The sequence below is a fragment of the Chelon labrosus genome (assembly GCF_963514085.1).
Source record: "Chelon labrosus genome assembly, chromosome: 3".
Classification (NCBI taxonomy): domain Eukaryota; kingdom Metazoa; phylum Chordata; class Actinopteri; order Mugiliformes; family Mugilidae; genus Chelon; species Chelon labrosus.
In genome coordinates this window covers 22,493,459-22,519,193 of record NC_140339.1, presented here as the reverse complement: position 1 = coordinate 22,519,193, position 25,735 = coordinate 22,493,459, and the positions used below count along the sequence as shown (strand labels likewise).

At 40.9% G+C, this 25,735-nt stretch overlaps 1 protein-coding gene across 1 annotated transcript in view; it reads right to left on the bottom strand.

The window, feature by feature from the left end:
* Positions 1-7,699: 7,699 nt before the first annotated feature.
* kiaa1549lb (KIAA1549-like b) overlaps positions 7,700-25,735 on the bottom strand; it is a gene marked incomplete at its 5' end in the record, with an annotated part of 59,533 nt that continues 41,497 nt past the window's right edge. The window contains 15 exons of the mRNA XM_084540776.1: positions 7,700-8,221; positions 9,196-9,347; positions 9,464-9,612; positions 9,914-10,008; positions 10,094-10,471; positions 12,395-12,527; positions 13,517-13,746; positions 14,105-14,229; positions 15,123-15,253; positions 19,308-19,498; positions 21,485-21,520; positions 21,871-22,034; positions 22,583-22,754; positions 23,224-23,375; positions 25,245-25,304. Of these exons, the coding sequence (XP_084396902.1) occupies positions 7,958-8,221; positions 9,196-9,347; positions 9,464-9,612; positions 9,914-10,008; positions 10,094-10,471; positions 12,395-12,527; positions 13,517-13,746; positions 14,105-14,229; positions 15,123-15,253; positions 19,308-19,498; positions 21,485-21,520; positions 21,871-22,034; positions 22,583-22,754; positions 23,224-23,375; positions 25,245-25,304 (2,432 nt within the window). The 3' untranslated portion in view covers positions 7,700-7,957. The remainder of the gene's footprint in view (positions 8,222-9,195; positions 9,348-9,463; positions 9,613-9,913; positions 10,009-10,093; positions 10,472-12,394; positions 12,528-13,516; positions 13,747-14,104; positions 14,230-15,122; positions 15,254-19,307; positions 19,499-21,484; positions 21,521-21,870; positions 22,035-22,582; positions 22,755-23,223; positions 23,376-25,244; positions 25,305-25,735) is intronic.

Genomic DNA, 25,735 nt, shown 5'->3' with positions numbered 1-25,735 from the left:
GAAAATCTAGGACGGACTGCTACTGTAGGTGGTTTTGTTTCCGACTGTCTTTTAAATGACATGCTACGGTGCAGTGGCAGCTCCTGCCAAATCTCTTAGGGGGGGAAATTGTTGCAGTGATGGCGAAGGTGACCCGTTCAACGGGTAAATTAACAGTGGGCTACACATTTTCACTTTGCACTGAATAATTGTTTTTTATTGTTCAACTCAGGCAGCAATAGCACCATTGACCAGGAGATGGCTGCCATTTTCTGTCTAGCACCTTTGGATGTAGAGTCAACTTTTCTACTTCAAAAAACAGGTTACGTATGTGCATGTTAGTGTAACCTAAGCCAGAGTCCAGCCTTAATGTGGGTCCATGATTTGGGAATTTGCATTCAAAGCAGCTATCTATCTATATATACAGTATATATATATATATATATATTGGAATCTAATATACCAAAAGGCCAGGCCAGCAGCACTCGTGAGAACATGACTTTACGCTCATTTGACTCTATTCAAAGGCATGAGGACAGAATGTCTACAACAGTGACAGTCACTGACAGAAAACCTCAAGCTGTGGTTGAATGTGATCTTTCCCTGCCACCTTCAGTGGTGAAAGAAAGGCCGCCTGATCACCCCAAGGAACAGACCGTCCATGATACGCTTCCTTTATTTAACATAGTGGCGGATTAAAATTGGTTCAAAGATTCTTACTCAGATGTGATGCCATTTTGGAGATATGAGAAAAGCCAGATGGGGTGCAGCTCATGAAGAGAAATCACATTAGTTGACGTTGCATGAGCAACAGCTTCACCAGAGCAGAACATAAATATCCTACTTTGTATTTGTGAGATACTCTTATCAGGCTTGTTAGCAAAAAGACTTCAGCCGAATGTGTTTTCTTCACTAGTAAGGTGAACCTGATGCTGAAAGTGATGTCTAGATGGTGAATCTACTCGGTTGAATATCTTGGACAGCCTTTACTGCCTTTTAACATCCAGTGCAACAAATGTGTGAGGAGAGAGGGACTGAGAGGGGAACACAGTATGCCAACACTAGGATTCTGCACATACTTTCATACCGACGGTAACCAGGTTAAAACAGTGATCTGATCATTTTCAACAACTTTTGTGCACTGGAATTTGCTGTGATGTACCGACTGGTGTAGGCAGAGAAATAATCAATAGAATTACATGAAACGGCAGCCTGAAAGCACACAGAAAAAAAAAAAAATACCTAAAGGTTTGTCTATTTAGAGCTCAACTGACCTGCCACAGAAAAAAAAAAGTTGCACAGCTTTATTTACTGCACGGGCATGATTCATTCGAAATAAAAGCGTCTGTTCCAGAGGTACGACAAGCACTAAGATAATTTCTATGTTTTATTGCATTGTGTAGTTCAGAGGCTCCTCAGTTAATGAGACGCAGTCAGTCGGGTTCTGAGTCTGACTTTCAATCCGCCACCCACTGAGCAACCATATTAAAATTACACCACTGGGGAAGAGTTCAGTCAGCGGAAAACAATGTGTCATTTTAATCCGTATCAAATGATATGGATACAGGAAGAAAATGTTATCATTTGGCGATTCATTGTCATTTGATAATTGAAGAGTGAAGTGATTTATCATTTGTCTCATTCTGACTCATTCAACATTGTATTACCAGAGAGTCTACAGTTATGCTTCATTTCACAAATCTCATTTGCATCTAGCAATATATTAGTCTGAATACAGTTTGAAAGATGAAAGTGCAAACTGAGTATCAAAATGATGTCTTCTTAGTGTCACAGAAGATGCGTTCATTCAGTTAACTTCCAGTCTGTTTTTCTCTCTTGACCTGTCCTTGCACAGACCATTGTGGCAATAATGCAATATCTGTACAGATGTCTGCTCAGAAGGCTGTATTATAATTACCTTAAGCAGTCTTTATTAAAGATAATGGACCTTCAGCGTTAGATCACGTTTAATTACAGCTGCCAAATTAGGCTCTAACTATATCTATGCTCCACCTTGGAGAGAAGACGTCAAAACCCAGAGTTTACAGGTGTTGTGCATGTTGTTAAATTAAAATGAGGCCTTCATACAAGAGCTGCATCAAACGGAGTGTTGATACAAGCTGAGCAGTGTAATGCATGGCCTCAAACACAACACTGCAACATTAAGGGGCTGTTTCCCACAGGGGATTAAACCGTTTTGACATTCCCATTAAAACCCGCAGCAACCTGTATGTCGCCAGACATCCATAAAGTCATGTGTTACAACATGGATCCAACTTTTAATGTAAAATATCTATGATGATATCATGAGTTAACAAGGTCATCTGCAACAGCTTTTAGCCACTCTGGGAAGTATTTGCTGTAGAACACTGCAGTGGTGATAGTAATACAATAATGAATGTGTGTAATAATTGGTAATACTGTATTACTAATTATTACACACATTAATTCAGCAATTAGCTAGCCTCTTATGATAATGAATTCATTATTTTGATTAAAATATTCAGAACTTCTTTCACATGTGTGTAAGCTGCTTATTGGTCCAGAACTGTCTCTAAATTAATTGGATGATCAGATTGTAGCAAAGACACTTTTGACTTCCCGCAAATAAATATGAAAACAGCTTTCTATATCAAACTCCAAACATACATTGTTTTGAGAGGAAAGGGACATTTACAGTCTAGTAATATTGGTCAAAACATCAACATGTGGTGTATTGTATAGTATATATAATATACTATCGTCTATACAGCTATACATAACCAAATATTTAGTGTCTGCTCCGATGAAGGAAGAGAAGGTTGCAGTATTTTTGTGTACCGTTCCTGTAATACACTTCAATATACATGTAAGGTACAGTATGTGGATACAGCATCACAATAAACACCAGCAAAAATATCTGAAGCTGTGTGAACAAAACATCAAAATTTAAACATCATAAGCTTCGTAAAGGAGGCTGCGGTATTAAATTATATCATACAGTTATTTTACATTTCATTTAACAGTGTACTCTCGGCGAATGCACAGTTCGTTCTCTATGTGAATGAGAAGGGCATTTTTCTTATGGCTTGGATAGTTTGCCATTTAGATTAGAACAGGCCTCGCTTAGTGAGCAAGACGTTTGTTTTCACAGGTTTAGGCTGAGCTCTAGTGGAAAAACGGTGAACTACAGATTTACTGACATTAGGAGACACTTTTCAAAACATGAACATAATTACAAATTGAATGCAAAAGAATTTTTGTGGGGGATCACATGTCAACTATCACTGTAATACAGAGTGTCAACAGAGATAAGACTATTTCATACCTGGCTGGATAGTTTTGTTTAAGTTAATAAAAAAAGTGTGAAAGTCAGAGATGATTTAAATGATTTTACTTTTTCAACCACATTTTCTTCTCATGGTTTTGCGTGGATAATGACAACAGGTTTCAGTTAAAATGTCAAGCAAGCGTTTAAAACATCTAGACACAATTTTAATTAGGTTTTCTGATGGCAGCTATTTCTTAAATTTGGTAAGGCAAAGTAATTGCCAATTTCTGCAACCTCCTTATAGTAAAGAAAGACCAAATAAATACCATTAAAATCCTGGATGATTTTACCTTAATTTATATATTTTTTGTTTGTTCAAGAATAAGTAGGTTGAAGAGATTCTTTATAATTAAAGTCTCTCAAAAGATGACCCAGTGAAGAGCACAGCAGCAGCAAACGACAGGTTATCGGCAAAACCATTGCCTGGTCCACATCCTGCAGAGTGCTGGTCAAATTGCTCATCTTGCGTTCATGTCCCATAGAGTTCCTCAATTGGGATGTTTTTTTTGTTGTTGTTGTTTTTTGCAAATATCCTGGAGAAATGTAGACAGAGTTTTGCATATGAGAAGGAAATAAATCACACAATTATTACAACCATCTGGCTTGCCAGAGTCATGTGGTTCACTGCAACTTAGCTGTTAGAAATAGAAAATGCTGTGTCTATGTGTGAAGCAAACTTGACTCTTAAGTCAAAGTGACAGCAACTTTTTTTTTTTTTTTTTGGCACTGGTACCTGTCATAACTGAGTCGTAATGATGTCTTTAGTCGTCACTGTGCGTATAGCTGCTCTGATGGGTGTTGAGCTCTCTATGAATTTCTGAAGACTTTTTCTGTATGTGTGTCACAATGGACACTTTCATTTGTCCTGATTTGCTCTACACGGGAAGCATAAGTACCTAGATCATGCTTGCTCGACAATTTGCTGACGTCTCACGGAACCACAACACAAGTCTCTCTAGAGAGACTACTCACCACTTTTTCTTGCTTGAGTTGATGTCTACTGCAGGCCATCTGTGGCAGACTGGGTTTGAACACGGTTGTTGTTCAGTCCTGGCCTGACGTTTCACAAGTTCACAGTAGAAAAAATAACTTTGTTGACAGATGTCTGCCGTAATGTTCAAGCAAGAATAACAATAAGTAAAATATTTAAACATCAGCTTACATCAACACGTGTGGCAAGAGGGATGTGAGATGCTGTGATCCAGGTAAAGTCAGGTAAATCAACACGCTCAGCAGCGGGTGAGTACCTGAACAGGTTCAAAACCAAAGCGTCAGTCAGCAACAACGTCAGTTAGACTCTCCAGGGAAAAGAGAATAACACAAGTCAGCCTACAGTATGCCTTGCCTTATTTTAGCTATGACATGCATTTCGTACCTAGAAACTTAAAATCATCTAAAAATTTAAAATGTAAATTATTTATCTTTTAGCCTTTGGTTTTCAGTTTAATAGTAAATGGCAGGTGCAGGACTAAACAGGCAACTAAGGTGATTTGTAATGAAAAGGTACACAGTGAGGGCTTGTAGGGCTTGAAGAGCTCAGACAAATCCAGTATTTAATTCACTTTGAAATTTGTCAGGAAATATGAACTCACCTTAGGAAAATAGCTGACAACACAGCTTAGAAGTTGGAACAGCTTGTTAAGTCAGAGCTGGAGCACAATTTCTTCCCGACGAGCTGCTTTAAGTGCAAAGACTTTTTTCACAAGACATTTTGACTCGACGCAGGAGGTGGAATTACAGAGGGCTGAGTACCATTAAGTTTCCCGGTGAGCAATGACAGGGACACAGCATGCACAAAAGACCTGCCCTAAGTGGAATGCAGCCATCATTAATACACATGTGCTCTCCATACTGTGACAAGTAAAAATGTCAGCCGAGGAAAAGGTCTACTGCTGCCAGTGAATGCACATGCGTATTCATTACTCTATGCTTGTGAGCGCTAATAATTAAGGAATTTGTTGTCAAAGTTTCATACCATCTTGGTTCCAATGTAACAGCAATGGGCTGCACATTTTATTAAGCTGATTATTATTATTAGCAGTAATATTTCAATAGTCAATGTATTCCTTTGGGCATTCTCAGTCATCTCTGTGTTGTGTCATACAACAGGCATTACATTTCTCTTTCCCCTGAAGCATAGAGTCTTCCTTTGATATTGCTCGTTAGGAATACTGACCAGCAGAAAGTAAAAGAGACAAAGATTCACCCGCTTCTTCTAGTAAAATCCTTTATTTCATTTGAGTCATGTAGGCTAAATACGTCTTTAAGTCTCCAGCTTTCTCTCTGCCTCTCTGTTTGATCAGTCTCTGAGGAACATCAAATATAACAAGATCAAGCAGATGAAAATGAAATGAGGAAACCAGTCAGGAAGACAAAAAGACATTGATTTTTAATATGTTTTGCTCACTTTGAACTTCATTTTATAGAATAAATATTTTTGAACCAAGAAATCCCCTAAATCCCTTTTATTTAATATCGCTAAGTTTCCTCAGCTGTCCAGCATGAGAATGTGGAAAGGTGTTCACTTCTGGTATACACAAAAAAACAAACAAAAAAAAAAAAGGTTCCACTGTATGTACTACAGTTCTTAAGACACAAGTGCTCCTCTTAATAATGAGATAAATGATTCGGGAAAACAAGCAACAACACAGTTCTTGTTGAGTTTAAGACAAACAGTATTTCCTTAAACCTACTTACACACCTCAGGCATGAGTATAAAAGAACAGTTCTTGGAGGAGAGGTTTTGAAGTTTTGATCAATAGACATGATGCAAAACTCCTAATACCGTTCTCTGAAAGGAATAATGATTTAAAGGCATCTTCCCTCATAGTTATCTTTCTTGTGTTATAAATAACAGCTTTTCTGTGACTATGACATACTCTAAAAGTAGGCATCTGTAGCATCTCATTGTTAATGCAAACACATTGCAGCACCCCTGCTATAGGCCTTACATGCACTCATCTGCAGTTAGTCCCACTTTCCATTCCCAAGGCAGCAGTTCTGCATTAAGAGGTCATCATAATCCACTGGAGTCTTTTATGATGCAGTGAAATATGAATATGCATTTTTTTTTTTTCAGGGAAAGACCCATTTCAGACCAAATCAAATAGGTAGACAAAGATAATTAAAATGTAAAATTAAACCACATTAAATAACTGCATGACAGCTACAACTTGAACGCTCCAATTGCTGACTTTTGTTTTCTTTGACATACTATCAGATGTATTTTGACTGGGCCTGGAACCTAATGTTTAATTAGTTGTTTCTAATTAGTCTTATACAGTATTTAAGCAAATTTTACATCAGTTATATTTAATTTGATGGTGGAAACTTATTTTGTTTCTTCATTGGGTTCTGGCTGATTTAAACATATCGGTAGTTACAAAATTTGTTTTGTAAGCCAAATATCTGCCAAATGCACTTTGCACCTCGCAAACTGGATGACTACCGTGCACACTGATAATCCACAGTGATATATTCATAGTGAAGCGTGCGTCTGAGCTGTTCTTGGAAAACTCAATCAGGCAGGCGTTTGCATTGTTGCACATACACACAAGGGAATACTGATGCAGAATCCCTTATTAGGTCAATAATTTACATGAACTCTGTATTTTATTCATGAAATGTGCCCGCTGAGACTATTCAGATGTCTTAAGGGCAGTAAACAAACCACGAACACATCTCTGTTTGGGGCTTAACTTGATGAGAAAACTGTGGCACCACTGCCAGCAGCAGAGCGAATTGTTTTCGAGTTGTGGAGTACGTTCGCAGGATCATCCTCACATCCTAAAACGTCAACCTTTTTATTATTTGGGGTTTTGGATGTGCTTTTGTTTTTGTCTTCAAGAACAGTGAAACATACGGTAAAGTCAACGTATTAAATAATGGTAATATACTATTAAAACTAGCCATTGCAGTTCAAATGAAGGGTCTATCAAATGTGAAATAAGTCAGTGTAGTTTTTTTAAACCCAAACAAACTTTGCAATGCAATTGCAAAAGTTTCTCCACATTTCAGACAACAGAAACACTCTATCACAAGTTACATCCTCGTTGATGCGTCTCAAGGTTTCATGTTAAGTTGGGGGGTTTAACTAAAATACATATATGTCGTTCGTTTTCATGGACTTGAATATTGATGTGGCCTGTTATGTTTTAAGCTAACGGTGTATAAAAAGAGATTAGATACATGATGTCCTTGTACTGTACATGCTCATATACACTGTGGTTTATACTTACCCATCTGACAGGAATAATTTGGTCCTCTCAGTACAGACAATAATGATGCCATTTTTCTCTCTAAATTAATGTTGATTCACAAAAAAAAAAAAAAGTCCAATTGTGGAAAAAATTTACTTTTCTATTTAGCACATCCTATTGACATATCTACAAAGAGATGCATGTAGTAGTTACTTGGGACATCATCAATAGGGGATGAAATATTTTTTTTCTTTAAAAAATCCTCTTTTCTGTTCCCTTAAGTCAGGCGCTGAAAAACACCGAATAGTGTGTGAAAATAAATCAATAAGTGGGTAATACGTGGGTAAATAATAACAGTAATATCAGTCTGTTTTACAGTACAAACATCAAAAATGAGTCTGAAGGAGTGGCGCCTTCGTGTGCCTCCGTTGAAGGCCAGTGCACACCTCCTGAATAAATGAGAGCAGAATTAAAACTCAAACATGTCATTCTGCTTCTTAGCCAGCTTAGCCACCTCCTGCCTGATCGCCTGCACGAGTGCAGAGGTGGAGAGACTGCTCAGGGGCATGCTGTCCATGTCCTTCAGCACCTGGGGCAGACTTTGCTGGGATGCTGTGCTAGGGGCAGAGGGCGGCTGCTCCAGTGTCTGGTTGTACTGCAGGGGCAGCCTGATGGGGCTCCCCTGTGGGTAACGAGGATGAGGAAAAGCCTCAACATACCCAGGCAGAGGCACCTGGAAAACAGTGCAGACAGGACATACAGCGACTTGATTATTACTATCCACTAAACATTGCAGAGTTAACAGTTTCTTTAGCATCGCTTTTTAAAAAATAAACGGGTGATAAGTTTAAATATACACTATAATAACTGAAAAAAAAATCTATAAATAGTTTCTGTGTGTCAGGTGCCAGATTCACAACACAAAAATGGTTAAAAAAATAAAATAAATAAAAAAGGTGTTCATTTAGGAAATGTGCTCAACTACCCCGGTGTTTTGTTGTGTCCACTCAACGCCAGCCATACATTCAGCTCAGCAAATGGTTTCTAAATGACACAGGCTCTGCAAAAAGACACTGCATGAAGGCATCTGGTTGAAACAGGCAAACAGACAGAGGGGGGAAAAAGAGAACATTCCACACAAACAAGGAGAGGAGGGACACATGGGTCATAACAAATCTCACAGGGCAAATGGAACGTGCTTTAAATAAATTAAAGACAAAACAAAACACGGACGGTAGGGGGATGCTTTGCGGCTGCTGCTAAATGAAGCCCAATCCAAACCAGAGCATGAGCACAAAAGACACTTGGAATCAAGAGACTGTGTGCAAAATACTACAATCCCACTAGTATCCCACTGTACATATGACAGATACATTTCTGTCATAATATCTCTGTTCTGTGTTTGGGTGTTTATTGCTTTATAACCTTTTCTGTTATGTTGTTTTATACTGTGGTGCTCGATCAGATGGCAGATATGGAAAAAAAGATCTTAACAGCCAAAAGGAGACACTATGGATGAGGAATTTGATAACAATTACTTACTTCATAATTTTGCAGAAAATTACCTTAAGATAGTCACTCAGAAGAATTATTTCAAATTATTAGGCCAATGAGCAACTGGGGCACTGGGGCAGCTACCCATAAATAAATATCATTGTAGTTGGCTTGTTTGTGTTTTTCCTAAGCAAGTAAAATGGGCTTCCTTACAGAGTCTGCCCACTGCGGCGGCACATCCTCGGGTTCCGGTGGGTACGACATCCAGGAGGGACTGTGGTAGGAGGTGGGTGGTGTGGAAACAAAGTACTCTGAGTAGCTGGATCTACTGGCTGGGATTGCGTAGACAGCTGTTATTGGGTTTCCTGCGGAAAACATACATGTAAACTTACAAATGTTTTTTTTTTTTTTGTCGACACAGGAGCAAAGCGCAGTATGGGTTACTTTTTAAAAATGCAAAGTCATCTCCTTGAACGCTTACCTGAGTAGTTGGACACAGGCTGCTCTCCAGTGATAGATGGAAGTGCTGCTCTAGTGGTTGGCCCATATGGGTTGCTGTCGTGTTGACTCCGCATTTCAGCGACAGATGTCTCTGAGCTCCTTGCTTTAGGGCCCAAGTCAGAAGTGGAACTAAGTCGGACAGAGATTGGAGAGGCATAAACAAAGGGCTGCTGCAGTACTACACCACTAGATGGCAGACACAATCCATGTGGAAAAGTGAGTACCTCATTAAAATTCCTGCCATCTCTCAATGCACTAGTTCAATATTAAAATGTATACAAGGCCTCAAATCACCCTGGCTGCCTTACACCACCTAGTGACTTTCTAGTCCCTGAATATGAATTTGAATGTGAATAAATATGGGGTGTTTTATGGGTTTTTTGATGTGGTATGTCTGAGTTAGCCTGTCTGCATGTGTCTTCAGGTTTACCGTCTTAAGGAGGTCCCAGGAGGAGGCCCAGTGCGAGGTGGTAGAGGGGGAGGAGAACCTGTGGCCATCTCAGGGAGCTGCGTAAAGCGAAAGGCCTTAAACGGATAATGGAAGCCGTTGAAGGTTTAGGTGTCTTTGTTAGAAGTTATGACAGAAGGTAGATATTCTTAGCCAACTTACTGGTTTGGGCAAGCTGCACTGATACATGTCTGCACCATAAGATGGTACCCACTGCAGGCCTCCACGCCCGCAGCTCATTGTCCCGGGAGCACTGGTCACCACGTCTGCATAAGGGAGGGGAGGCGGTGCCGAGCTGTAGTGGTCCGGAGGGGGCTGGTGGTGGTGGTGGGAATGCCTTCCGGATGTGGACTGCCCCCCTGAAGCCAGGCTGAATGCCTCCTCCAGCAGCAGGTGCATCTGCTGTCGCACTTCATCAATGGACGGCTGTGAGCTCAGAGTGGATGTCTCTGAGTGGCCTTTCAATCCCCGGCCATACATGTATCCCCGTGGCCCCATTAGACGATCAACATTCGTCTCCTCAATCAACTCCGGCTCAGTCTATAACACGAAGTTCACAAGGGAGAGACTGAACACACTCTCCCAAAACTCTGACTTCTAATATATACAACGGTGTGAACTATTATATAACTACTGTATATAGCCACTAAAAAACACATCATTTGTCATACATATGAGATTGAAACCTGTTTATATGAAGCATCATAGCAATTATTTTGGTGTGGGTGAGTTTGATACAGTGGTCACCTGGGGAGGCATGTTTTTATTGAGACTGATTACTGAATCATATATGAAAAAATTGAACTTCTCCTTCTTGAATCGACGGGGTACTAATAGATAAACGCTGAGACAGACAAGAAGAGTCCAAGTTCTGTCATGTCTTCTGTCATCTCTCTGTGGGTTGTTGACAAGGTGCTGACAAGGCAAAAAGAGGCTGAATGTAGCTCTGAGACAAATCAGCTCGAAGAGCTTGAATTAGCAGTGTTGCTGCTCGTCGGTCTGATTCTATGACCATCATCCCCTCTACTCTATATAATTCATTTCATCTCCATCTCATTTATTCATTCATTCATTCTTACATTTTCTAAACTCCCTCCATCTTTCTTCAGCCACAGATTCCATCTATTCAGTCCTTATATTCGGTGATAAATTAATATGAGCTGAGGCTGCCCCACTTCCTGTGCGAACAGAGGGTAGCCATGGGAGACCTAGCGTGGTGCACCTCATAAATCAGACCCCCCTGCAACACGGAGCAGCAGAGGCTTGCATCTGCAGTGATGGGGCCTGCAGCCACACTAGTCCCTTTGTAATCTATAGGGCCGACAGTTCTGATAAAAGGAGGTAGCTTGTACCGGCTATATTGTGTCATATTTCTAACAGAGCTTAACAGTTGGTTGAGTTCGACCACAAAAGAACCAATATGTCACGGCAAATTCAAGAGTTTTCTGTAATATAGGTTTTGAACATTGTGTTCATGGTACCACACTGTAGTCCCAAACATCTGATATATCTATACTGAAAGCACAAGGGGCTATTTTCAGAACAGATATTTAACTATAAACAGTAGGAAAAGCACAGAACTATAGAAACCATTAACGTTTCACATAAAGGCCCCATTAGGCCATGCATGTACTGTAAGTAAGCTAACACGCACAATAATAGAGCCAGTTATACCTGTGATCTTCCTTATGTGCAGACAGGTCAATGGGAGTTCAGTGAAATCTTCTATCAGTAGCTCAGAATGAAAGCACTTTTTAGGAATGTCCGCATGATTACTCTCAGGAGCTCAAATACTCGTATTCGGACTACCCACACAGAACCATAATGGCACAATAAAAGTGTGGGGACATAAACCAGCCATCCCAAGATGCATTATATATCAAAACGACAGGCCCCTTATAAATCTCAGCTCTTAATTATGAATGAACTACTTCTTTGCCTTCAGCTTGCGGTGGCACACACATGCGACCACACCTAAGCAGAATAGGTTTGATTTCTTGCTCTGTTGCTGCTGACGTTTTCATTCCATGTTAATAGATCTAAGTCTTTCCAAACATGCATATGCTGTGTACAGTCCCAGTCCTTAGCTGGTGCTGATGCTAACCACAAGCCACTTCTGCATTGGCTCATTGGTCGCAATGTCCATCTTTTATATGAAATCTATAGCTCAAGTAAAGCAAATGTGAGGCTTTGAGTGTTCGATCGAGTCTAAGCTGACATCTTCCAAAGTGGTATTATTGTTAGTAAGGTCCTTCCTATTTTAACTGCCCCTCTGTAGCAGGTTAACTTTGTCCACAGGAATAAGAAGAGGGGTAATTTGCACTAAAAAAAAGACTGTAACTTTGAAAGATTGTGCACAGTGTGTCCACACATTCGAGTATTATTTTAAAATATGCAATAGAAAAGAGTTTTAACAAATCTATCTGGCTACACGGTGTTGGTGGTTTACGACACGGGACTCACATCATAGCCACTGTTGCGGATGCCTCTCCTGGGTCTCTCTCTCATTACAAGCAGGTCCATCTCTGTTCCTCCAGGGCTCGGACTGCTTAGACTCTGTCTGCTGCGATAGGCCGTCTGCCCTACCTGGGAGTGCCTGCCAATTAGAGTGAAGAGTGGACTCAGTACAAATCAGACCTGGGGTAGATATCCATTTATAACATTTCAATTACTTTTTCAGTTTCAGTATGGCTGCAGTGAAAGGGGTTGAGGTTTGACAAAAGGTCCGGTACAATGTGTTTGTTGAGCCAGACATGAAGAACAAGGTGAGGAAAAGTATCTGACAAAATAGGTATTGTCGGGATATCTCTTGTAGTCATCATGTATAAGAGCTGGTACAGATGTCACATGAGAATATAATGAAGTAAGCAAAACGCCACACTGATAAAACAATTAGTACAACAAAGAAGAATGTACAATAATGACAGAGGACAAGATTCATATCAGCTGCACGCTCCGATGGGATCACTTCAGCTCGGGGAATTCATGTTGGAGGTGTCACTGATCAGTCACACAGTAATTTTGACAGTAAATATCCGCTACTTGCTCATCAGGGTGTTACGTAAAAATAGCTACCAAACTGCTTATCATTCTGAGAGCAGCTGTTCTGGGGCTTGTGAGGGTTAATCTGGTGAGGAGAGGCTCATTAACACACTAGACCTAAATCTGTAAACCAAAAACTGTCCATGTTTATCTGCATCTGTAAAGTAAAAGCAGGACAGAACCAGCATATTGGACCGTGCAGCGCTCCATCCTCTTTTCTCTATTGTGGAGGCTCTGGAGTTCGAACAGACTAATCAGAGAGGCCTGACGGGTCTCTCACTGCCTACTAAGACAGGATAATGACAACATTAGAGGAGACAGTTCCACTTGTCTATAAGCTAATTAGGCAAGACAGGAGTGGGCAGGAATAGATAGCTGGCAATGGTCAAAAGCCAAGTCGTCCAATAGGAAGTCCATGTCACCTCGAGCAACAACTGTAGCTGTTCAAACTGAATCTGTGTAACAAAAGTCTCCTCAAACTCAGATTTTCCTTTCTGTGTGCATTCAACCTAGGTTCCACTTCGTTTTCCACTCTGCCCTCACCTCCTGTGAGACTTGACATAAGTGGAACCTCGCTCATCGTCAGGCTCCAGGGGTCTGCCATGCTCACCGGCTGCCCTCTCATGGCCAGGCCGCTGCCTCTGCGCTACTGCTCGGCCACTACCGCTGCCGTTGGTGGACGGGAAGTCGTAATAGCCCTTCCTCTTAGCCTTCAGTCTCAGCTTGTTCCTGTAGTGCTCGATATCTGACTTCTGCTTCAGTGCCAGGTTCACCTGCGGAGAGGAAAGACGACAAGATGCAACGGAACAGGTTGAAATCAGTCAGAACAAAATCAGACACCAGGCTCCTCCTGCTGTATGTGGTATATGCTAGCTTCGGCCAGAAAGGCGTGTGTGGTTGAAAGATCAGACAATTCGTGAAAATAAAAAGCTTTAACGAAATCTAACTCTCATGCAATAATTACAGTCTGGAATATTCTTTTCATCTTTATGATTCTATTTTAACGTCAAAGATGGTATGAAAAGTAAAGAATGCTACTTGAATGAGAAGGAGATTCAGTGGCTTTCTGCGTACATATTCATTCATAAACATATGTTTGTCAGTATTTGCAGGTGTGTGCGTATGCATCACCTCTCCATTGATGATGACTGAGTCCTGGCTGCGGTCAGATGATGCAGGGTGTGAGTAGTTGTTCTGAGCCACCATGGGCTTTATGGAAATGAGCTGCAGGGAGCCAGAGGAGGTGTCATATGGATCTGAAGAACAAAGAGGGAGCTCACTCACAAAGAGACTACAAATACCTCTAATCATTACATTGTCAGTCAAAGGGGAACAAACTGTCACCCTGCCTCTTTGTCTCTCCGTCTGAGCCCCCGTCTCACCCGCTCTTGTCACCTTGTCACCTTTAGGATTATCTCAAACATTAGTCGTCTGTGTCAGCAAAATGGAATCGTGAATGGATGGAATAGATCACAAAGATGACTTTGCTTTCAACGCTGTGTCAGTGCATTTTGGTGATAAATGAAAGAAACTTACTTTGCACTTTCATTTCTTATCTGACAACTGGATTCAATTCTAGTTTCCCTTAACGCAGCTGATGAATAATTCAAATCCACCCATTAAGAAAATCATAATCTATAGAGAGCTCGATCCAATTTACAAGCAGAGTATTTGAATTAGATTCATTTAACTCACACCCACCACATGTGGAACATTTAATTTCAGCGGGCAAGAATAGAACAGCAAATAATTCAACATCCAAATGGATTTTACAGAAATTGCTCAAAACCTTAGCAGAGCACAGGATGTGAGACATCGCATGGTCTTTCTGCACTTTTACGGTGTGTATGTGTTTGTGCCAGTGTGTCACAGCATCCACTACTCTGACATACTCTATTATGTCAGCAGAGTGTCTGTCTCATGCATATTCATCAGGTCCTTCCTGCTGAGTGGCTACCTATCTGATGACAAAAAAAGCTGCAGTGGCAATGCATTTCTCTCGCAGTCCCAGTGTGCAGCAGATTAAGGAAGTGTTTCGTGCAGGACGGAATAACAAAAGATTTTTTTGGCATTGGTGACACACCTGACCTTGTCTGCAAAGGAGCTGTAGAATAAATTATTTGTATTTGCATCAACGCATGACTCTCACCGTCCCTATTGCAGAGCTCCTCCTTTGTCAGTTTCTGCTGCGCTGTGACTTTCGGCACCGTCAGGCCCCTGCCGGAATTCAGCTTCTCTGATTCGTTGCTGATGACGGAACCGTCCTCACTTGGCAACTTGCTGCAAGTAACCATAGCAACAGGAAAGGCGGTGAGCTCTCAGGAAGCTTGGCTCATGGCCAGGTTATGTCATCCCTTTAACAACCTCACCTTCCTCCCTCCCTCTCTAAAGCCCATGTCCAATCACCATAATGTGTCATTACATTATTTGTTAGCTTATTTCAGAAGCTGCTCGTCAAATCAAAACGTATCCAGCCCTGTGTGTTCAGGTTTTATTGCAGTAGAAAAATCATGAAATTGTCCCAGTAGTGCAGCAAAACCAATAGATGGATTATATCTATCTACCATAGATGGATAAATAGATACGTTATAATGTTGCAAACTGCTGACTGCCTTGTTAAATGTATGCTTTTGGATATCTGCCAGTTTGCATTTGTATGTGTTAATACTGCATGTCCTCACGACATATGCACCGTGTCATGTGTGTTTCAAAGCAGCGTGCATTCATGTCCAGAGTGAAGCAAGATAGGTTCTTGCATTAATTGGACATTTTTCAGACCAGACCATTTCTTTACCCAATTCTTGTTTCACTGGCTTCAAACGCTGTACAGCAGTCGGAATTAGAGCTGATCAAGCCTCGGCTCAGAAGACCACGAAGCTGACAGTGACATCAAAGCACCATGGTCTATCCCCTAATTGTCTGGTAAAATTGATAACAGCAAAGGGAGACAGTGGAGCAGTGGCTACCCTCCCCTGCTCCCGCGGAGCCAGTGCTGCAGAGAGCTAATTCCACACAACAGTCACATGCTCAACAAAGATATATAATGAGTAACAATTAATTGAGGTGAGCAGATAATGCATACACTGGCTGTTTGGTGGGGTTATATGTTTGATCCTGTGTTGGTTTTAAAACATATATAAAACAGATATTCACAGGACCTTGGTAAATGAAGTATATAGTATGCCTGGATATATGCTTTTTGATTTGTTGTTAGCCCTGCGTTCAATTGTTATACTAAATACATCTTATAGGTACATACGGTATTTACCTCACAGCATCTTCCCAGCACTTCACTTTTCTCTGGCAGCCCTCCACAAACATTTTAAAAGTCTTGTTTGAGCTTTTGCCTTCTGATGTCGACAGAACATTCCTACATCAGGTTCAGTGAACGCAGCATTTGCTCATGAGTGGTTTTTGCATCAAGTACAGAGATTAATCATGTTGAAGTTGTATTACAGTTAATATTCCAGCATCTACGGTATATTAATGGCTGCAGCACTGCAAAGTGTTTCTGTGACGTTTAATCCAGATTCTAAATTAAACGTATATCGAACTTTCAGTTACAAGTTGGAGTAAGAGTTGGGAAAGGTGGCTTTAATAGTTATGGGAAGTATCGATCCACACAAAAAATATCTGGCACGACCGGAAAAGATTTTTGATTCTGGTAAACAGGCCAGACTTTAACTAACAGCAAACCCATAACTCTGTGTAAGAGCTCACCCATCTGAAGTGAAGAACGGTAGGCTACACTTAAATCATGTCCTCCATGTTGAGGATAGTTTGTAACTAGTTGCAGTTGTGCCAGGTACGTGAATGCATGAACTCTCTCGGTTTGGAGAAGCTTGTGGATCATGCTGTGCGAGGCTGCGGGTATTTAATAAACTCTGAGAAAAACACAAGGAAACAGCTGGAGGCAACTAAAACAGCAAAGTGAAATTAAGCTCCACTTAGTGTTTTGTAAAAACCCAGATTACATGCATCACTGGTGAGTCTCATTATTTTTTTATCAACGTTAAGTTGTGTTTTATTAACATTTCAATGTGTATTAGACTTAATGTGAAATTATAAAGCGAATTAGGAAAATCTCAACATACATAATTTGTATCTTTGCCACTGATATCGTGTAAAATTTTGTCCTACTATACAATCCAACTCCTTTTTCTCAATCTTTCCACTTTTTGTTCTTAACAAAAGACATGTGATTTGTGAACTGTGTCTTTCTGTGATGTTTAAGGATCGATGTTGGCAAAGAAATATTCAAAATTTTTGTCTTGTGTGAAGAGAAAGCAATTTATATACAGTATATTTCTATATTTATATTATATATTTTCATAGTATTCTTTTGGCTTCCTCCTACTTGTTCTGAGATTTGTTGAGCAGTGTTAGAGTCATGTCAGAAGCACTGACAACCCCAACTCTGTAGTTACTATCTATCCTATCCTATTTGTCCTTTCTCTGTCAGTTTCAAAGACAATCTGAGGCTACAAATTCTCCACGCACACAACTAACATACTGTAACTGTTGACCTGATTCGGGTGTTTTGAGAGGTGTGCTGCAGCACTCACCCCTGATTGATGTGCCTGATTGTTAGATTGGTATCTTATAACTGGTGGGAGCTTGTTAAAATCAACCAGGCTCAGGCTAATTTTTGAAATGCAATATTTTCACTTATGATGTTACATCAGTGTGTAAAGCAGGAAGTAAAGCATTAGAACAAGGGTGTTATTTATTGGGATAAAAGCAGCTAGAGCAGCTGGTGTAGAACTATCAAACACTATTGAACAATGATATCGGAAGGGCTTTGTAATCCTTAAGACCAGTCGCTTGATGAGTATTAAACTGAATTGCCTTTCCTGCCTCAGGAGTCTCTAAAAACCATTGCTGTGGGCCCACCAGCTTATGCGTTCTCCATTCTGACATAAATGTCATTTGATGTCGTTATCCAGCATGGCTTTGAAGGGTTACACCGTTCTACCTTCCCTAAATAATTTAGCACGATTTAACATGGCAATTAATTTCTGCGGCAGCTGACTGACAGATGAGGAAAACGGTCAATTTCACCTGAACCCTGTTAATGATCGCCTATCATTCAGCATCAGGGTAGAACGAGGACAGACAGCAGGGCTGGAGGGATCTTTGCATTTTATCATCATTCTTCCTCTCTCTCTATGTGACTCCTAATGAGCGATGTAATACAGCAGAGATAATACATACTGTAAACACATGTGTTATATTACTGTTGTTCGCAGCCTCTGATGGAGGAAAAATGTTAATTTATTTCTAAATAAATTAATACGACTCATGTTTTTTTTTCTGGACACATACAACTGACACGGCTGAGATGTTACAGCTATGCTGAGCATGTGAAGTTGAGGTTGTCATATCCCAATGGCTGCTGAACAAATGATAAACACGTTTGATTTAGCTTAAATGACAACGTGGCCTTTCCCCAACTGTCCTGTTATACAAACGTGACCACACAATGCCATGTGGGTCTATTAAAAAGAGAAAGAGAGCATCCATGGGATCATCTATATCTCATATCTTAAAGGCATATTTCTGTAACTTTTGAATCAGATCAGTATTGGTGTGGAATAGCTCTAATGCCTAACATGCCCCTCTCCAGGAATATAATGCAGAATAAGAATTGGTCTGAAATTAATTTCCTAGTCCATGTCTCTCAGTGGCTGGGCAAGCACTGAAAATTCACCTACTTCTTCACACATGCCTTCTAGTCTGTCATCTTCTCCCTTTTCTGCATTGTAGTGATTTAAGTTAATATTACATACTTAAGCTCTGCTCATTTCCAGTCGGCATTGTTTAAAGCACATGACGAATCTCAATGCAGTGGCACAGAAATCACACCACCAACACGCATAATTGCAGAACGATGGCGACACACCAACGCACAAGTATAATTGCTTACACCTCACACAGGCTCTGCATGGATCCGTTGCAGAAGTATAAACCAAGCTTTACCCGCACAAATCAGTGGACAAACATCTGTTTAAATGAACTGTGTCGTTGTGTTTTCATGCTATTTGTGTCCTTGAGCGTGTTTTGTTTAAAGTGCTCCGTTAATAAGCTTTTAATTTGATATTGTAAAAACCACAAATGATACAAACGCACACAAGATAAAGTAAACCACTCCTCTGCTAGACTGAATGTCACCAGCTACACCCACATGCAATCCCTGACGGTAGATAATATCCTTCTAAAAACATATGTTTGAACCTGAAAATACATTGAACCTGTCTACATTAATTTTTTTTTTCTCACAATTTCATTTGGTGATACATGTATCAGCATGAGGGCGTGAATCTGTCAGTGATACCTTTTACGTTTGTCAGCAGTGAGGCTTTTCTTGTTGGCCGTCCCGTCTTGTTGCAGGCCCTTTTCTAGCGAAAGTGGTGTGTCCCGAATTTGCAGGGACATCACTAAGGTATCCTGGCTGACAGGCAGCGTCTCCTCATCTCCCCCTTGTTGGCCCAGGTGCTGCTTGGCATAGTCAAAACCCTGGACTGGCTGATGGACATGTTGAGTGAAGATGAAGAGAGACAGACGGAAAAGTGAGAAACCAAACAGAAGAGTCACATGGACGTCTCAAAACCTTTAAGCAGAAAACCACAGACTTGCATGAAAATACAGGGATGTAGTTAAACATGAGAATTCACCGTTGTAAAGGAGGGATGACAACAAGTTTATAGAGAAAGGTGCAGTAAAGGTCAAAATATTTCCAACCCACACGGTAATACACACTCACATATACACTGAAATATTTAGGGCTACTCTCATCGCAGTGTCATAAATTGTCAGACACACATCACTGCCTCAAAGGAGCAAAGCCGTGGTGAAAAATCAATGCGTGATACTCCTGTCCCTCTCTGCCTAAACCGTGCGCACACACAGCGCAAGAGAGTAGAGATTTTCATTGCATCCAGTTAAAGTGCTTCTGCTGCTAATCTGAAAAGATGAAACTCTAACAAGGGTATATGATGAAAGGGGGTGGCTTTCAGACAGTGAGTAGTGCAGAAGAGGTAGTATTAGAAGAGTTAGATTTCATTTTTAGGAGTGACCTTGAGCATTTTAAGAATTTTTCATGGTTTTTCGAGATATAACTTTTGAGATATAACTAGCTATGTACTCTTCATGAGATGTGGGGGCTTGTCTAGACATGCCATAATAATTAATTTTCTGATGGAATTAAGCTGGTAAGTTTTTGATGCTTGACAACACTCTGCAGGACGTTACGGTGTGTGTGGTAACTCTGAGTATCACTTAAAGGTGAATTACCGTTTTTTACAACCTGGACCTTATTTCTGGCATAAAATCCGATTGTATACTCACCCATATAACTTTGGTGTCATTTGGAGTTGTTCGACGATATTTAGATCTGCGTATATCCATGTAGTGGGAGTGACTGGGGCACCGAAACACAGCCTCTAAATAACGCATTATCTGCCGCGAAACTTCTTCATTTCACCAATATTTTGTTATTTTTCCGATTCTGAGGTTGTGGACGACAACTTTGTTTATGATGGACATCCTTACTGTTTTGAGCCAGAGTATATGGAGGAGGAGCATGTTGAAAGGAGGATGCGGAGGCAGAGAGAGGAACAGCTGGCCAAAGAACAACAAACAGCTGCACGTCCGCAAATAGATAACAGGTAACTCCGGTGAATAGCACTAGTGTATCATAACAAAATATTGGTGAAATGAACGAGTTTCGCGGCAGATAATGCATTATTCAGAGGCTGCGTTGCGGTGCCCCAGTCACTCCCACTACATGGATATACGCAGATCTAAATATCGTCCGAACGACTCCAAATGACATCAAAGTTATATGGGTGAGTAAACGATTGGATTTTATGCTAGAAATAAGGTAAAGGTTTGTAAAAAGAAAAAAAGGTAATTCCTCTTTAAGTTGCTTTTGCAGTTTAATATAGAAGATTCTATTGCTTCCTCTCTAATGAAATTTCATATATAAAGCAGTAGGATGCTCCCTGTGTTATACTCTGCATCTTCATTTATCTACACTGATGTATGCCAGTGAACCACAGAGCGCAAAAAACAGCAGACCCAGAGGTGGTGAGATAACTTTGATTAGGACATTATGCCAACCCTCGACGCAACAATAATGGAAACAGTTTTCAATCTTCTCTACACAAATTAAACAAGATTCTGTACACACATAAACACAGGCGATCCTCCTGCATTCAGAACTCCACTATAACCACTCTCGGCAAAGCTTAAATCTTTCAAATTTGCCATCTGGAGACCAACTATGAGAAGAATAGGCAATACCAGCGCTTCAGGATAATCGCATCGTCAAAGCTTGTTCCTCAGAAGTGCTGTTGTATCCTTAGTTTTCTTCAGCACAGCAGGATTTATTGAAATATATTAAAGGTGTTGCCTGCGCAGAATCCCATTCAAATCCCACAGTTGGCTCAGCTGAGCCCTCAAAATGAAAACACAGCTCGGTAATGAGAAGAAATACAGAGAGGCAGGTACCTGGTGATAATAGCCCACATCTCTCCGATACGCCATCTGAAAGCAAGAGAAAATGTTTTAAACTGTGAGTAGTTCAAGAATGTCTAGGCATCTGCATCTACAGGGCATTTACTATATAGATGGCACAGTGTAAATAATGCAGAAGACAAAAAGTCCCCTACACATCCCATTATCACAGACCCTCATCACTCACACACACACCCACACACACAGTCAGATGCACTGCCCTGAAACTAATGAGTATTTTAATTATCAATTAATCTGCTAATTGTTTTCTCAATCAACCATTTTATCTATCAGAAAGTAAAAATGCTGATTATAATTTTCCCAAAACAAAGGGAACTAAATAAAGTTTCTTTCTGAGCGATATGTAGACAGATGGATACCTTAGCTCGAGGATTGAGGTTACCGATGGCATCAGCTTTAAAATCATTCTTATTCTTCCTGCAGAGCACAGCTGTGATGATGATGATGATGAGCGTCACTACGGAGATCGGGGCCAACACTGCCGCTATTATCCAGAGGTTATTAGGAGGGTTCTTGACCACAGCTGGAAAAAGGGAAAAAACATATTTTTCACCTCATGTCACGGGATCAAGAAGACCTAAAACTAAATGACTAAATGATAACCGTTAGTCAGCTGAATGGTTCACTGGACAGATAAAAATACACAGTCTACTTTCACTGCTGAAACAGGCAGAAGCATTCATCACACCCACTCTAAGTGACACTGTGTATAGCTCAACCTGATATACAGTGTACTGGATTCAGCTATTGTAAGCAACAATCTGTAAGAGAATGCTGCATGCCCCCCGCCCCCTTTCTCTTTCTGCAAACCCTGTCTCACCCTTTCTCCCTCTCTCTCTCTTCCTCGTAGCAGTCAGCAACCCTTTAGCCCAAACAAACAATGTCCTGCTGAGAGCATTTCAGACACTTTCAAGAGCAAAGAAATTCCTCAACTTTTTCTTCTATGCCCCTGAGCCCAGCACGAGCTTTTCTCTCCCAGCTCAACATGAGTCATGTGTTTTGGTTTGCATGTCTGTGAGTGTTTCTGTCGATTTGCCTGGTTGTCAAATGCCATGAGGACGCAGTGCTTACGCTCTGCCTGCAGCTGGACAAAGTAGCCCAAGGTGAGTGCCATGGTCTGAGAATCCACTGTGTTCAGGATTTTGGCAGCTGATGCGCCCGATATAGGAACGCCATTGTGCTGGACGTAGTAGGTCATCTCTGCTGGATTCTTCAACCCTGAGACTCTACGGATGCTCACCATCTGATTAGAGTTGAAAAGAGATGTGCTTCCATGAACTACGGGACTGAATGGATTACTCCCTGCTGTGAATCGGCTTACATTTCAGGAAAGAAAACAAAAGCAAAATCGTGCATTTAGGCGTAGAGTCTCCCGAGAGGGAAAAAAAAACAAACGCATGGATAGAAGAGAGTGCTTGTTCAGTAAAGGATTCAACCTCTGGCTTGTTTTGATGAGCAATTAGCAGATGATGAGCTCAGAAGCTCCCTAATTATCAGGGGCTGACCACAAGTACCGTAATCATGCAAGCGTGTGTACAAGTGCGTATCAAAGTGCAAATCTTCTGAAATATTCATGCCGTTAGAAATGAGCACACATAACAATTTAACTAATTTAACTTCTGTCTGACATGCCAGGGCAGTCAGGCAGAAGATCAGAATAAGAATCTAAAATGAACTGGCATTCCCTATGGGCCTCTGTGCCAGTTTCTTACCTGGACAGTGAAACTGCCTACAGTAGTTGCTCGTCTAAAACGAGTGCCCTGCTGGCCTGCCAGCACAAACAACTCCGCCAGCCGCTGCTCCATTAGATTGGCAAAGCTCTGGTACTGTCCCTCCAGGCTGGCGTTATCCACATCCTGGATCACTGCAAATGTAGTTGAAAGAAAGAAGATGGCCAGATTGTTGTAAAGAGAGAATATGAATTGCTTGGAAAGACAGAAAGACAGAGCTAGAAAAATCTTACCTGATTTCACATTCCAGTATAGTTTACTCTGGAGTAAATTCGGTTTAACTGGCTTTAGTGGCGTGGCCATATTTAAATAGAGTATTGCCAAAGTACAATATGAATTCAGACATCAAATATGGTGTAGGCAATACTTTTTTGGCATCTCTGGACCAATAAACTTTCAAACTTGTGCAATTCAAGTTCAGAGAAAGGGCCGTGCTATTCCCTGATCTACAAATGCAGTCGAATATACACATTCCTTGAGATGGTGGAAATCCTGATTTAACAGGAAGATTTAAAGGGGAATTACCATTTTTTACAACCTGGACCTTATTTCTGGCATAAAATACAATCGTTTCCTCACCCATATAACTTTGGTGTCATTTGGAGTCGTTCGGAATATATTTAGATCCAGTGGAGCGCCGCGTATATCCATATAGTGGGAGTGACTGGGGCACCGAAACGCAGCCTCTAAATAACGCATTATCTGCCGTGAAACTCGTTCATTTCACCAATGTTTTCTTATGATACGCTAGTATCATATGCTATTCCCCGCTGAGTAGCAAAATACTGGTGAAATGAACAAGTTTCGCGGCAGATAATGTGTTTCGGTGCCCCAGTCACTCCCACTATATGGATATACCCGGCGCTCCGCTGGATCTAAATATCTCCCTAAAAACTCCAAATGACACCAAAGTTATATGGGTGAGTAAATGATCGTATTTTATGCCAGAAATAAGGTCCAGGTTGTAAAAAACGGTAATTCCCCTTTAAATCTACACTGGCTACAGTGTAAAACTACATTATCAAAAAGAGGCCTGAAGTTGGAGTCCAAGCTTGCCATTCTTCTCCTGGACAGGTTAGTGACACACGTTCATTTTCTTGTAATATTAATCAGTAATAATACAGTTGGCTCTGATCTGCTATATTGCTAACAGTTAATCCAACAGTAGCCAAATATTCATGGTTGCGGCTGTGGCTAATTTGGGTTCATGGCTATGTACCTTTAAAGTAGGAATCGCAGTTTATCGTCTGAAAAGGCAGGGCAACAATTTTCATATTGGCATTATATAACCATAACGGGATCACAAGCATGTTTGAGATGATACTGCACAAAGCGTATGCTCATACACATCAGATGGAAGGAGATTAGGACAAAGAGAGGAGAGCTTTAGGAGGAGGGCTGTATTTCCCACTTCTGGCAATTTTGCCACTTTTCTGTTGGCTTTGTTTGTTGTTGTTTTTGTAATTTCCTACAACATTCAGAATATTGTTACCTATTGGTAGAAAATGTCAGCTGACACAGTTGCTCTGGAAAGCAATAATCCTGGTTGTATATCTTGTTCAGCGTGAGTAAATCCTATTATCTAAGGCCTGACCTTGAACTGACTTGGCCTCTCATTGCAGTGTGGCAGGGTTATGAGCTACACAGTCTGATGTGAATGCCCCATCCATTAGTCAGCAAAAGTGTATGGATGCCCTTGAACACTGTGAGATGAATTGCTTCTGCTCAGCATACGCAGTCATTCATAAAACCCACAAAGTAAATACTATCAAGGACTCCTACTCATCACATTGCTCATGTGGAAGGAGACAGTTTAGATGCATAGGCATATGCATTGTGTTTTAAAGTCTCCACAAATAGTGCAATTGTGCATTTATGCCTCCATTTTTTGTGCTATGATTTAGTTAAGAAAGGACTGCTTGCGTGAATCCAAGAAGATTCCGAGAACAATTTGTGTTCTTTAAAGATCAATAAAGCAAAACTTGAAGCAATGTCCTCCTCACCTGTAACAACCCAGAAGTCTCTGGTTGCAATGGATGTGTTCAGATTGTGATATTCCAGCGCTGCAAAGACAAAAAACATGAAATTGAAATGAACCCAAAACATCATATTTTCACACTGCTGTGTAATTTTCATTGCCACATCTAAAACGAAGGAAGAGGGGGACCAGTTAGCTGTTTATGTGCGGTTGAGATCTTAGTTGAAAGCTTCATTATCACTGAATGTCAGACAAATACAGAGGAAACGGGGAGCTTTAAGCCGTCTGAGCTCTGGATGTCTCTGTGTTCTCTTACATCTATTTCCTGCCTGATTAAGCTCTTGTGCTGGAGGCTGGTGCAGTGTTTGGGGGAATGCTGTATCAGTGGCCTGTGAAAGCCGACACGCAGAACTGTACACTCAGGCATGACCGGAGAGAGGGGGGGTGAGAGGAACAGTAAGGGTTTTAGCATTGGTAATGGATAGGGCTGCAGGGCTGTCAGCGAAATCAGTTCAG